At 42.5% G+C, this 14,492-nt stretch overlaps 1 protein-coding gene across 10 annotated transcripts in view; it reads right to left on the bottom strand.

Moving 5' to 3' along the window:
* The window catches only part of PTPRU (protein tyrosine phosphatase receptor type U), a 375,331-nt gene that overhangs the window by 18,734 nt on the left and 342,105 nt on the right, over nucleotides 1-14,492 (bottom strand). For all 10 annotated transcript variants that reach the window (XM_081015389.1, XM_081015387.1, XM_081015391.1 and 7 more), the window contains 2 exons: nucleotides 12,438-12,578; nucleotides 7,062-7,187 (listed from right to left, as the gene is read on the bottom strand). In XM_081015389.1, coding sequence (XP_080871515.1) covers nucleotides 7,062-7,187; nucleotides 12,438-12,578 — 267 coding nt within the window. The remainder of the gene's footprint in view (nucleotides 1-7,061; nucleotides 7,188-12,437; nucleotides 12,579-14,492) is intronic.

Genomic DNA, 14,492 nt, shown 5'->3' on the forward strand with positions numbered 1-14,492 from the left:
AAGGAGCTGTATCAGTGGCCCCACCCCCCAAAAAAATCACTTTACCACACTGTGGGAAGGACAGAAAACTTCTTTCACATGTTGTCACACACATATACATTGTACCCTCCATAGTCCAATAGGTGATTTTTGTGTCAAACCCCCCCCCCCCCCGGCCTGTGCCCCTAGCAGACACTGGTTTCTCCAACCCCTAAGTATGCTTCTGTTAGTTTGTGAGGGGTTTTGTCTAGGCTCCTTCCCAGAAAGATTCCAGCTAATCAGGGATTACATGGGCAATGTAATGATATCCTGGCACTGGGTAGCCAATCAGATGTGGATACAGGATGATGATTGACAATGATATAATTGACATGTTTTGCTCCAGTTTAAACTAGGGCTAGAGCTAAAATGGCCACATTCCATTCACCATCTCTACAATTTGAGGTCGGCTGTTTTCATGCTCAGTTTGGAGGGGCTGTGATATGGCCCCCAGATAAGATATAAGGAGGGCTCTGTGAGTACAGAGAAAAAAAGTGGGTTGGAAAAGACTGTGGTTGGGTGAGAGATGGTGGGACAATGGAGTGGCAGAAGATGCTTGGAGAAAAAATATAATTGCCTAGATGACGCTCCCCTCGCCCACCCTATATAAAATGTACCATAATGGAAAGCTCTCACAAATTCCTTTGGACTCTGTCTTATAATGCATTACTGAATAAAGTCTAATTGGCTTGCATTTCCGTACTGAATCCACAAAGGGGAATTTTCTCCCACAAAACAGAATGCATGGGGGGGGGGTGGAGAGGCAGTCTTCAGTGACAGATTGTTACATATTCTCTGGGTTGATATGGGACAAATAAGAGAATGCAAACATTTTCTCCTTCAGTTTCCATTTTTATCAGAATTCTCTGGCATTCCTAGCTACAGCGAATTTTAATTTACCTCAGAGCAGCTGAGGAAGGCGGAAGCCAAAACAATTCTTTTTCTTTTCTTTTTTCTTTTGCTTAAAGACTTTAATATCTCTGTTTTGTTAATCACTGCAAGAAATATATGGTTTTAGTGATTAACTGCATCCTTCTGGGATCCAGAGCAAATTTGTCTAAAGTGCTGATCGATGCTTTAAAAATTGTCTGTGTGTTTGTGTGTACACATTCCCAGGTGCTGACACACCTCAGAGTTGTCTCAGCAATGGAAAGGTTCCCTTTCCTCCTCAGTCATCAAAAGTCAAAATGTTTTGCTTTAAGACTTTAATATCATTCTCTCCCCCCCCCGTGTTGCTTCCCCCCCCCTTTCCTTTATTTCCTTTATTTTCAGAAAGTAGAAAAATGCTGAAGCAGATAAAATATTAATCAAAGATATTAGAGGTACAAAAACATAAGAGGGAAGAAAAGGCAAAAGAAAACAATGAACCAGAAGCCTGAAGTCTTTGCACACAATAATAAAACAAATATTTGGCCCCTCATAAAGAGAGAAGAGTTTCATTCAAAACTTGGATAGTTTAAATATGAAATATTAAAACTGTAAGAGAAATGGTTAAAAACAGATATCGGTTGGTTCTGTTGGTCTTTAGCTGGTAGGATGGGACTAACAACAGGGTCACAGCCTGATCTAAGTTGGGTTGAAACAGCAGCACTACCACCTTAAAAATGTATGGGGGTTTTTTTTTGGGGGGGGAGTAAGTTATGGGTTCCAAGTGGACTAAAGGTGGGTCCCACGTCTGAAAAGTTTGAAGGCTACTTAAAAATGCAAGAGTCAATCAAGCATCAGCTTCTCCTTTCTGGGTTGGGAAACATGTGGTCCTTCATAGAAGAATGGAATTTTAGAGTTAGAAGAGAGCACCAACCATTGGGAAGTACTGGATTTCTTGCAACCTCATAAGCACCCCTTATGGCAGAATGAGGCAGCTGCCACAGGAAGCAGGCATTGTGGGGACTGGCAATGGGGGTGAGGTGTTGCAGAGCAGAACCGTGTCTGTGGCCTGCTCTGTGCTCCCAAAGCTAGGCTGCTGCCCTCAGATGTACTGGTGGGCACCAAGTTGAAGTAAGAGTCAGCTGCTAGTCCAGTCAACTTTGGTACATGAAATGGGTGGGGAGTGCCATTTTGGCTTGGGCCAGCCCTGCCATGGAATGTGTTGTTACAAAGCTATTGAACCTTATTGAGTATATATTCTGTTCTCCATTCTCACCTCCAGCCTAGAAACATTGGCGGCTCCTTTCTCCCAAGCAACCTTTCCTCCTGACTGTAGCAATGGGAGAGAAAGGAAGCAGGGCTCACGGCAAGGGCTGCACCAAGAGTCCAGCTGCCTTTGTCCCCTCCTCTTCCTGAACTGTCTTCATCTCAGCAGGTTGTTATATGAAATAAATGGTGCCTGACGGCTTGTTTTCCCCCCTCTCCCCTTTTCCTTTCATGTTGTGTCTTTTAGATTGTAAGGTGGAAATAGGGACTGTGGTTTGCTTGTAACTCATGTAAGCCACTGGGAGATTAATTTTAGTTTTGTTGAAGATTAGGTTAGTATTAGTATTAGTATTAGTATTAGTATTAGTATTAGTATTAGTATTAGTACAGTGGTACCTCGGGTTACATACGCTTCAGGTTACAGACTCCGCTAACCCAGAAATATTACCTCAGGTTAAGAACTTTGCTTCAGGATGAGAACAGAAATTGTGCTCCGGTGGCACGGCGGCAGCAGGAGGCCCCATTAGCTAAAGTGGTGCTTCAGGTTCAGAACAGTTTCAGGTTAAGAACAGACCTCCGGAATGAATTAAGTACTTAACCCGAGGTACCACTGTATTTGTATTAGTATACATACATACATACCCCAGTCACTCTGTGCAGCTAACAGTAAATATGCTGACAATAAATAATATAAATAGCATCTTTAGGGATACTCAGCCAGATTTTACTGAAGGACTGCTTCTGGCAACAGAATGCTGGGCTTGATGAGACCTTAGTCTGATCAAGTAGGGCAATTTTTAAGGCCGAAGCATCTGTGTGTCAGGCAGAAATCCAGCTGCTTATGCTTCTCTCCATTGGGCCTCCAGAAGTCAAGGGCTCCTAATCCACTTCCTCCCTTTTAGCGATCCCAGTAAGGTTCTGCTCAGATTCAGTTTGGGGAGTGGCACAAAATACAGTATTTGCGGCACAGTACGAGCACAAAACTTTGGCAACAGTTTGGAGGGGATCCGAAATTTCCACATTACACATTAATGAAGCTGTTGCAAGTCACACTTTTGGGAAACTCTAACCCTTGACTAAACGACTAAACAACAACATTTTGTTTTTTAGTTTTTCAAAGCTCTGCAATTTCAGTCTATCTCCATCTTGTTCCAAAATTTCCCAATATTTCGGCCATTTGACTCCATATTGAGCTTTTTCAAGGCTTTCGCTTCCATTGGTGACAGCCACCTTGGGGTTTTATTTTCTAGCAAATCCTTATATCTTATCCAAACATTAAACAGCGCTTTCCTGACAATGTGGTTTTTAAATGCTTTATGTGCTTTGACCTTATCATACCATAGATATGCATGCCATCCAAATACATTGTTAAAACCTTCTAAGTCCAAAATGTCAGTGTTTTCAAGAAGTAGCCATTCTTTCAACCAGCAAAAAGCTGCTGATTCATAGTAAAGTTTAAGGTCTGGCAGGGCAAATCCACCTCTTTCCTTTGCATCTGTTAGTATTTTAAATTTTATTCTGGGCTTCTTGCCCTGCCAGACGAATCTAGAAATATCTTTCTGCCACCTCTTGAAACAATCCATTTTGTCCACAATTTGCAAAGTTTGAAACAAAAACAACATTCTAGGCAATACATTCATTTTTATCGCAGCAATACGGCCTAGCAGTGAAAGCTTCAAATTTGACCAAATTTCTAAATCTCTTTTCACTTCAGCCCAACATTTTTCATAGTTGTCTTTAAATAAATTCCCATTTTTTGCTGTCATGTTAATCCCCAGGTATTTAACTTTCTTAACCACTGTTAAACCTGTCTCATTCTGAAACCTCTCTCTTTCAATCGGTGTTAAATTTTTCTCTAAAACCTTAGTTTTTGACTTATTCAATTTAAATCCTGCCACTTGACCGAATTCTTGAATCAGTTCTAAAACCCTTTTAGTACTAGATTCTGGCTCCTGTAACGTCAATACTAAGTCATCTGCAAATGCTCTCAATTTGTACTGTTTAGTTCCGACCTGTATACCTTTAACCAACTGGTCCCTTCTAATCATATTCAGCAAAACCTCCAGGACCGAAATAAAAAGAAGTGGGGAAATTGGGCAACCTTGTCGTGTCCCTTTTTCAATTTTAAGTTCTTCCATCACAACATTATTTACAATTAGTTTAGCCTTTTGTTCTGAATAAATTGCACTTATACCATTCTCGAAACCTTAGCCTACCCCCAAACTAAAAAACAAAGTGCGAGACTGGCTTCATTATTTTCAGATAATGGAGGCATTTAAATTGGACAAGAAAATTGGCTTCCAGGTGGAAAAATCAAAATTAGAAACTGAACTGTTAGAACCCAAAACTAAGAATCTATCAAGAATGTATAACTTGCTGCTGAAATGGAACACTCAGGATGAAACGGTAAAATCGGCTATGATTAAATGGGCACAAGACGTTGGACATAACATTATGTTTGCTGACTGGGAACAGTTATGGATCACTGGTATGAAATTTACGGCATGTAATGCCTTAAGAGAGAATATTATGAAAATGATATACAGGTGTTACATAACCCCGGTCAAGCTTGCAAAAATCTATCATTTGCCCGATAACAAATGCTGGAAATGTAAAGAAACTGAAGGTACATTTGGTGGACGTGCCCAAAGATTAAGGCTTTCTGGGAAATGATATATAATGAATTAAAAAAGGTATTTAAATATACCTTCCCCAAGAAACCAGAGGCCTTTCTCCTGGGCATGGTCGGCCAAATGGTGATAAAAAAGGATAGAACTTTCTTTATGTATGCAACAACAGCAGCAAGAATATTCATCGCAAAGTATTGGAAGACACAAGAACTTCCCACGCTGGAGGAATGGCAGATGAAACTGATGGACTACATGGAATTGGCGGAAATGACTGGTAGAATCCGTGACCAGGGAGAAGAGTCGGTGGAGGAAGATTGGAAGAAAGTCAAAGATTATTTACAGAAACACTGCAAAATTAAAGAATGTTAGAGTGATGTTGGATTAAAAATAAGTGGTTTCCAGCTGTACAGGATTTAAAGTTATAGACAGACTAATTAAAGATTAGGATTAAAAAAGTTGAAGGAAATGGAAATTTGGTATTTAAGAGGTAAAATTTTTAATGATATATTATATTAAGATTAAAGATTGGGATTAAAAAAGTGGAAAAGAAATTGCTGGACAAACAATTTGGACTGGAATACAAAAGAGGGAGGTATGGGGAGGTCCAGAAAATAAGTAAATTCAAAAACGGAAATGGAAAGGTGATATTGTTTTTTAATTGTTCTGTTTTTCTCTTTTTTGTTTTTTTTTTTGTTTTTTCTGTTTTTTATTATGTATTGTGTATTTGTGTATTTTTTTCTATGTTTTTCTGTTTAATCTTTCACTGAAATTTTAATAAAAATCATTTTTTTAAAAAAGGGAAAAAAATAAACGACTAAACAACAACAAACCCTTGACTGTAAACTTGGCAACTTTCACTGGTACTCCTGCCTGAGAAGGAACACAATTGGGGAGAGAGGGAAAAAGGAAGCTCCTTTCACTGGGTCATGTGATTTGTCTTTCCAGCTCATTCCTATCTAGTCTGACTGGCTGGGCCTTCCAGAATTTTAGGAATACATCTTTCCTATCACCTGTTAACAAGAAATGTCAATATCCTTTTAACGGGACATGCAAGGATTGAACCTGGGACCGTCTATGCAAAGCATGTACCCCTGCCATTGAGTTATTATCTGTGCCCGTGTTATCTTCTCTTTTTCTTGGCAAGCCAAGATGATTCTGCTGGCTGCCGAGTTTCTTGGGAGACAGAGAGAGGATCTGCTGTTGTTGACATTTAGTTTCCTGAGCATCCCATTACCATAGTGGCTGCCTGCAAATTATTCACAAAGTTACCTGCAAGACAAGTGTTGGCAGGAGCTGGAGAATGTGGTGGCATCTGATACTTATTAAAAACAGCCCCTGCAGCTTCAGCATGGGAATGAGACAAGAAAGACCTGTGTCATCTCCATGCCAAACCAATTATGCAAGACAAGGAGAAGAGGACTCAAAAGCAATAGAGAATGCTTTAAAGGACTGGGCTCTCTGAACAGACTTGGGGAAAGGCGGAGGAAGAGAGATTTTGTATCATTCTGCCAAACTTGGGATGGAGAGCACTCCATCACTTGCAAACCTGAAAATGAAGTTTTCTCAAAATCTAGAGATTTCTGAAAAGGAGGTGTTTTAAGAGCTCTGCTGGGTCAGGCCAGTAGCACGTCTAGTCCAGCATCTTATTCTCACAATGGCCAATTGGATGTTCATAAAAGGTCCACAAGCAGGACCTAAGCGCAAGAACATTCTCCTGCTAGTCCTAGCAGCTGGGAGCATACTGCCTCCAAAAGGTGGGGGTACAACATAGCTGTCATGCCCCCCTATTATTGTACCATAGCTTTGACCATTCCTGGAATGGGAGAACTTGACCACAGTAGTTCAGGCATTGGTCACTTCAAGGCTGGGTTACTGCAATGCACACTATGTGGGGCTTCATTTGTGCTTGATCCAGAAGCTGCAGTTAACTGAGAATGCTGCAGCATGGTTTCTAACAGGAGTGAGAACCTGTCAGTAAATATAACACCTCTGCTCAGATATCTGCACATATTGCTGTTTTCTTACCGGGCCAAGTTCAATGTGTTACTATTGGTATATAAAGCCTGTAAGAACTTGGGGCCAGTTTACTTGCAGAACTGGGAGACACTCCTGCTGGAAACTTGTAGAGCTGCTCTCAGTCAGGTAGATAATACTGAGTTAGATGGACCAATAGTTTGAGATGATATAAGGCAACTTAGGCATGTTCAGTCTAAGAAAAAAGAATTATACACCCAAGACCAACATAATCTCGAAACAGCATGGTATTGTTGAGCTTCTCACCCGTGTTACATTCTGAACCCGGAAAAGACGAGCGATAACATCCTCATCAGCTGACCTAGAAACGTATTCCACTTCCATTGGTCCATACTGCTGGAGTCCTGGCTCAGGCCAATATTGTAAACAAGGCTAGAGAGAAATAAAGAACACAGAGTCATGAAAGTGTGGCTTTGGAATACAGCCAACTGCTGATGCTACCGGCCTTGCCCTGCAGTTCTACACATGTTTACTCAATAGAAAGCCCTGCTGAGTTCAGATGGACTTATTACTAGGCAATTATGTACTGGACTGTATCCATTCAGGCCCCAGTGCATTGCTAAGACATACTCACAAGACAAAGGCAAAACATTCCACAGGTTACACCTGTGATGAATCTGCATCTGATAGCCCACAAGGGGTCTCTAACACACCACCCCCCTTTAGCTGTATTATTTTTTCCCTAAACTAAGAAAACCCATATTCTTTAGTAGGGAAGCAATTCAAAGTTATCTGACTCCCCATCAACCAGAGACATCCCCTGACTGAGCTGCGCCCCCAGCCAATTCCCGCTTGGAAATATCAACAGGAGGTTTATATCAACAAGAGCTTTAATATTCCCAAGCATTAGACTTGCCAGAGAAAGATCACTGATAGGAAGGGATCCTGCTCTTGCTATCTCCCACCCAGCAGCGCAGCTGATGTATTGTTCCATTCAGGGGTCACCGATGTGATTGTTTTTGTGCGCGACAGCCAGGAAGGCAGCGTCAATACAAAATATATGATGTTTGTCATTGCACTTTAACAGAACATTTAGCATTTGGGGCCATCCGGCATCCCAGGCCTTACCGCATGGCAAATGTGTTTGAGAAATAATTGGTTATTAATAGGGGCTATAAATCTCTGTGATCTCGATGCCTTCCAGACTCAGAGCTATAATTTGGATATTAAAACTTCCTCCGGCAAGGCATGGTTCAAGCAAGGGATATACCCTCTAAGTCACCTTTTTTTTTGAAGCTGTTTCACTGTAAAGGTTGATTTATTAGCTGTTGGTGTTAAGCTGGTAAACATTTAAGATCTGGCTAAACAGCACTATGCAGACATCCCCAAAGAATAAGATGCCCAGTGGGGTTGGCAGAATAAGGTAGTGGTGAAAGAGAGTTGCATATTGATAGAGTGGAAGGGGTTAGGGGTAAAAGCTCACAAAAAAGTGTATATTAGTTTTTTTAAAAGAATGCATTAAAAATGTTCCTATTAGGAATGTGCACTAAAATGATGAATATTATTTAAAATTAATAAATCACAAAGTGAGGTGGAAATGTAGTGAACTGAATTTAAGACTGGAAAAATGATAAACTGAGAGAAACTTCAATCGGCAGATTCCTTCTTCCAGTGGAGGCTTGTCCATTACAAGCTTACTGGGTTGCCCCACTCACTCTGGGCAGCTTCCCACATATATAAAAACATAATAAAACATTAAACATTTTTTTTAAAAAAAACTTCCTTATACAGAATTGCCTTCAGACAGCTCATGGGTTGGATAACTCCAGGCCCTCCAACATTTCTCCAATGAAAACAGGGACATCCTAAGGAAAAGTGGGACACTCTGGGGTCAAATCAGAAACCGGGATGGCTTCTCTAAATCAGGGATGTCCCTGGAAAATAAGGACACTTGGAGGGTCTGCGCTCAGTCTCAGTGCTGACCTTGGAGGGAAAATGATTGACAGGGAAGGGATTAGAATTAGTTGGATCTTCCTCTCATTGGCTTTGGTTCTGCCTGTCGTTAGCCTCCCCTCTTTATGTCCTACCAGTCCCAGTGGGCCTCCATCCCTTGGATGAAGAGAATTCAGGAAGCTGCTCTAAGAACATGAAAAGAAGCTGGGAAAGGCAGAGCACCTCATCCACTACCAAAAGCCTTTTGCTTCAGACTCCTTTTATCTTTAAGCTTCCCAAACTCTGGTGTAGCAGAGTTACCGGCTTGGATTTCCCTCTGTGTCAATTGCTTCCAGCCTTAATTTCACTCCTGAATAAACTCCCTCTGGCCTTGCAGAATTGCTGGGATTCCTAGGTACGGGAGCACCAGGGATAATGTTCATTTCCTTGTTCTGTTATTTAAGGATGCAGCAGTCCTCTTCAGCTCAGCAAGTGCAGCTGATGGAGGAAGGCGCCTCTTCACCCGAGGTGGGCCTTTAATTCATTCCTCTGCTTACTTTCCCTGTCGGCATTGCAACTGTAGGTTTGGGTCATTTGCACTAAAGTGCCTGATCTTGACTCATAAAATAATCCAGTTAATGAAGTCTTCTCCAGACATCCATTAAGACTCTGTAATACCAATTTTATGCTAAGAAGAAGAAACCAATGCGTTTTTCAGGCAAATTAGCATTACGGACTTGTAATGGGCTCTTAAAACTGCCATGAACTTGACAAGAAGGCTTTAAGAATCCAGGGAGGGGAGATTCAAAGTCCCATGCCCTTCCTGGCATCCAATCCTGACTATCCATCATAGAGTTTCCTTCCATACAGAGGATTTTTAATGGCCAGAGTGTGGTGTTGCTAAACTGTGTTGGTTGGCAACCATCTGGCAATGGAGGAGTGTGCCTTGGTAGGTAAAGTCAAACCGTTGGAAGGTTACAGTGCCTGCTGTGGCTGTAGACACTGATATGGGGGAGACATGTTTTGTTGCAGCAGAGATTCTGTAGATGGAGGCATCCAGTTCTGCTCATGCAGGTGTACCATGATGTTTCTTCTCTCTGCACTACTCCCAATGGTTATTCCTCCTCTGGTCACTGCTGTGGATACACAACTGACTGGTTGTCTCCAGGCACTGTGGTCATCTGCAAGGGATTCCCACACAGTCAGGTTGATGTAGCCAGCCTTCATGACACATTTGCAGACATCTTTGTAATGCAGAGTTAGTCCTGTCCCTGATGCCAGCTCCCCATGGAGCACGTTCTTGGGGATCCTGCCACCTTCCATTCTGTGAACATGACCGAGCCAGTGTAGACATCTCTGAGGCAAGTGTGTGAACATGCTGGGGATGTGGGCTTGGGAGAGCACATCTTTGTTTGAGACTCTGTCCTGCCTGTTAGGATTCTTTTCCTGTGCTGCAGTCATGGGATTGTTTTTATCACATGACGGTGTATGTTTTCATTCCACATTGTGGGAAGTCATGGAGACAGGATGTTTGTATTACTGTGTTTCAATGATGTAAGACGTTTGTCCTTTGTCCTTTGTCTTTGCTGTCTGGTGCTGAACAGGAAGGAGCTGAGTTACGATGCTCCAAGTGTGTATATGTAAATACACGTAGTTTAGCCAAATGCTGCACTGCTGAGTCTGTACACTGACTGTCTATACTCTGCTGATCCTGAAGTGTGCTGATGCCTCTAAGGCATCAGCCGCTGTGATGTTCCGGCTGGAGAAAGTTTTTGAATCTCCCGAACGAGTGATCAGGAGGGACAGAACATACCAGTCGGGAATGTGTCTCTGCCAACCTCCTACTCGTGTGTAGGATCTCCTGACACTGCCATGTGATGCCCAAAATCTTCCTGGTGTGGAAGGCATTGAGGTGTTACTTCTGGTGGTTGTAAGCTGCTTACGACTCACTTCTATACAGCAGAGTGCTCAACGCACAAGCCTGGTAGACCTTCATCTTGGTATTGGACGTTAGCATCACATTCTCCCATACCGTTTGAAGAGATGAGCCATTGCCATACCTGCCTGGTACCCCAGGTTAAGTACTTAATTCGTTCCAGAGGTCCATTCTTAACCTGAAACTGTTCTTAACCTGAAGCACCACTTTAGCTAATGGGGCCTCCTGCTGCCACCGCGCCACCAGAGCACGATTTCTGTTCTCATCCTGAAGCAAAGTTCTTAAGCTGAAGCACTATTTCTGGGTTAGCGGAGTCTGTAACCTGAAGCGTATGTAACCTGAAGCGTATGTAACCTGAAGCGTATGTAACCTGAGGTACCACTGTATTACAGCTCAGGGTCAATGGAGAGGTTGCTGGGTATGGTGGAACCCAGGTAGACAAAATTGTCTACCACTTCAATCATGTGGTCACCAATGCTGATTCTAACCCAGGATATTTGTCAGGAGGTAAGGCCAAACTCCCTACAGGCTTGGGCAAAATGGCTTATGAGTCTCTGAAGAGTGTCCTTGGATTGTGCTGTCAAGGCTGTGTCCTTCCAGCAGCTCCGGCAGCCAAGCTGGTGCCAAATGTATTGTTTTCCTTTCCTTTGGACCACATCACTGAGGCCAAGAGGGGGGTCTTGCCATCTGGACAGCCCAGGACCTCCATATACACTGCCCAGGCTTGCACCCCAGAGAGCTCTCTTTGGTGCTGCAAATGCAGCAAAAACAACACGGGAGGCAGCAGTTTTGAGTTTAATTGTGTGGCTCTCTTGTTAATTCATTTAAGCAAGCAAGATGTTATTGGCATGTATTGCTTCTTCCTAATTCATCCAGAATAAGCAAAGGACTATTTGTGTTTCCAAAGTAATTGTTATCTATTGCAATAATCGCTGGGCTGCACAGAGATCATTTCCAGTCAAAATCCCCCAAGTAGTAGCTCCATGAATGTGAATGTAAGCTATGGGCTCAGTTGTTTCACACTTTAAAAGAACAGCCAAAAAACCTGTTTAAAACAGTAAGGTAAGCCAAACACACACACAACTTTGTAATATTGCTCCTGCTCCTCTGTAATGAGATGAATCCTCCTGACTTTTGCAGGGGAAGAATTTCGACTCAGCTCTCTTTTCATCATCATCTCCTTCCAAAGCTACAGCTTCCAGAGTTCCCTGGGAAGAGCTATTGATTGTTAAACCACTCTTAAGAATTGTAGCTCTGTGAGGGGTATAGGTGTCTCTTAACAACTCTTAGCACCCTTAACAAAGAACAGCTCCCAGAAATCTTGGGGGGAAGTAATGCCTGTTTAAGGTGGTATCATAGCGCTTTAAATGTTTGTTGTGCATGTGGCTCTGGTGATGATTCTGTGGAAACAGAATTAGTGGCTGGCTGCCCATTCCGTCAGCCCAGCCTTTAGCAAATCCAGATCAAACTGGCCTCTGCTTCAGATCGCTTTGGCCTTCAACAGACTTGCAGACTATGTCATTATTTTGTTGAAATTAAATTAACCAGAATCGTTTTAACATGGTTATTTTGTGCTTCAGAATCAGCTTGTGCATTAGACTATGTAACTGTGATTTGACTGTTCAAGTTTCATATATTACTTACATTCTTAATTCCACTGATCCACACATACACAAACCCTGGAGATATTAGTTGAATGCAAGTAGATCTGGCTGTCTTTTTGAAGACCACATCATACATAAATGCAAAGTGGAGCAAACAGACTGCTCAAAGAAGCAACAGCAATGAGTGACAGGTGTTTCTCAGTTACTCACCCAGGCAGAGTTGGACTGATTGAGCTGGTTCAGCATGATGATGGAGGTGCAGCCATAGTCATACACCAGCCTCCAGAAGTCTGTGGTTGTGTTCTGTAGTGGGTGCAAGGTCACAATGAAGGCAGCACTCTTTGTGTAGCTCTAAAGGAGAGAGAAAGAGTCATGGGATAAAAGCAGAGCAACATATCAGAGGGAAGAGATGGAGCAAATCACAGCTCTAATCTCCAAGGTTGACTGGGAGGAAAATGGAAATCTGGGTTTTGAGATTCTAAAGCAAAGGATTGTGTGCAGGATTAATCCAATTCCATTTGGATTGGTTATCTTGAAAAACACAAGGGAAACTTAAAGGTGGCAGAAGGATCGTCACTTCCTTAACATCATCCACCTTCTGTCTACTAAACCACATATCTCAGTAAAACAGGCAATATGATTGATCACTAGTCATTTGAAACTTCAAGTGATGGTGACCATGTGTAAAATAGCCATTTTTGATTGATCAAATGCCATACAACTTTCAGATCCCCGTGCATTATTTAAGGAACTCCATTGATCAACACTAAATGTGAGCTTTTAAAAGATGGAAGCTGAACTGCCTAAATGTGCTTCTAGTAGATGATATCCAATGTAAGTCATACCCAGAGTAGATCCCATTAATCAAGGGGTCTGCTCTGGGTATGACTTTACAATTAATATCACCCACTGTTCCCAGAGAAATCCTGGCTGAGTGCTGGTACCCTCAGTCCTGCTACTCTGCCGTTTGAATCCTCTGGGTTTGGCTCAGAGGTGAGACAAATGTTTGTCTTTATTTTATCACATTTATTTTATCACATTTATATCTTCTCTAACCTCCAAGGAGCTCAAGGCAATCTACATGCTTCTCCACCCCCTTTTATACATACAAAAACCTTGTGAGGCAGGTGTGCCGAGTTGTGCCCAACATTGGGGGGGGGGGGTCAGAAGATGCTCTGGTGATCCTCAAAGGGCTAAGTATCTTCATCCTGGCACATCCTTTTGAGGATCACTGCAGATTTTTGGGGGGGTTGCCCCCTTCTTGAAAATATTGGGGTGGCTCTGTCCCCTGCCCACCCCCAGATGACACCCATATTGTGAGGTAATTTAGACTGAGAGATACTGACTGACCCAAGGCCACCCTGTGTATTTCTTGGTTAAGTGGAATTGCAACCTGGGCCTTCCTAGTCCTAGTTCAACGCTTCCTGATGTTTAGTCAGAATCTCCTTTTGTGCAATTTGGATCCATTGGTTCAGGTCCTACCCTCTGGAGCAGCAGAAGACAAGACTGCTCCATCTTCCATGTGATGGACCTTCAAATATTTGACAGGCTACCCTAAACACACCCTACTCCCTCAACTGTTTCTCATAAGGTCTGATCCTCAGCCCCCACCCTCTTGATCTTAGGGGGTGAGGAATCCCTGAAGAAAGGCCTCAAAGAGACTCATAAAGGAGCAGGTGGATCTAGAGAGACTTTGGTTCCAAGCCATGCAGGACTTCAGAAGTCAATGCCCTCATGTAAAATCAAGCCTGGAAATTTATGAGCATACTTTTCTCCCACACACTCTGTGCCATATTTATAAGTAATTCTACTGGGGATCTTGGAGCATGCTGGATCCTCTTTCAAACTCAGGAGTCAGAATCTCTAATCTGATACCATTTGTCTGCCTTATAATTTGAGGCCTGTAACAAATAATCATCTGGTGAAGAAAAATCACACATATACATATCAATATCAATGCGAGTCAGCGCAGAGGCCCATTTTGGATCAAACTAAATTGAAGGCTGAAGGACAGAGATATGATAAAGCCTCATTCTCGCTTAGGACCTCATTCCCAGCAAACACAAAGTTTTAAAAAGAATGAGCCTCTGTCCATTGATATTGCTCGATGGGAAAAAAGCACTCAGGTCTCTTTTTTAAAAAACAGAATTCTGTCTCCTTTGATCTAAGAACCAGTGTGAAAAATGTCTGCCCAGTGGATCATCTCTTCGCCCCCCCCCCCCCGGAAGTTATACCTTTTGGATAATAAGAGCACAGAAAGCAGCT

This window comes from Podarcis pityusensis (assembly GCF_964106645.2).
Source record: "Podarcis pityusensis genome assembly, chromosome: 8".
Classification (NCBI taxonomy): domain Eukaryota; kingdom Metazoa; phylum Chordata; class Lepidosauria; order Squamata; family Lacertidae; genus Podarcis; species Podarcis pityusensis.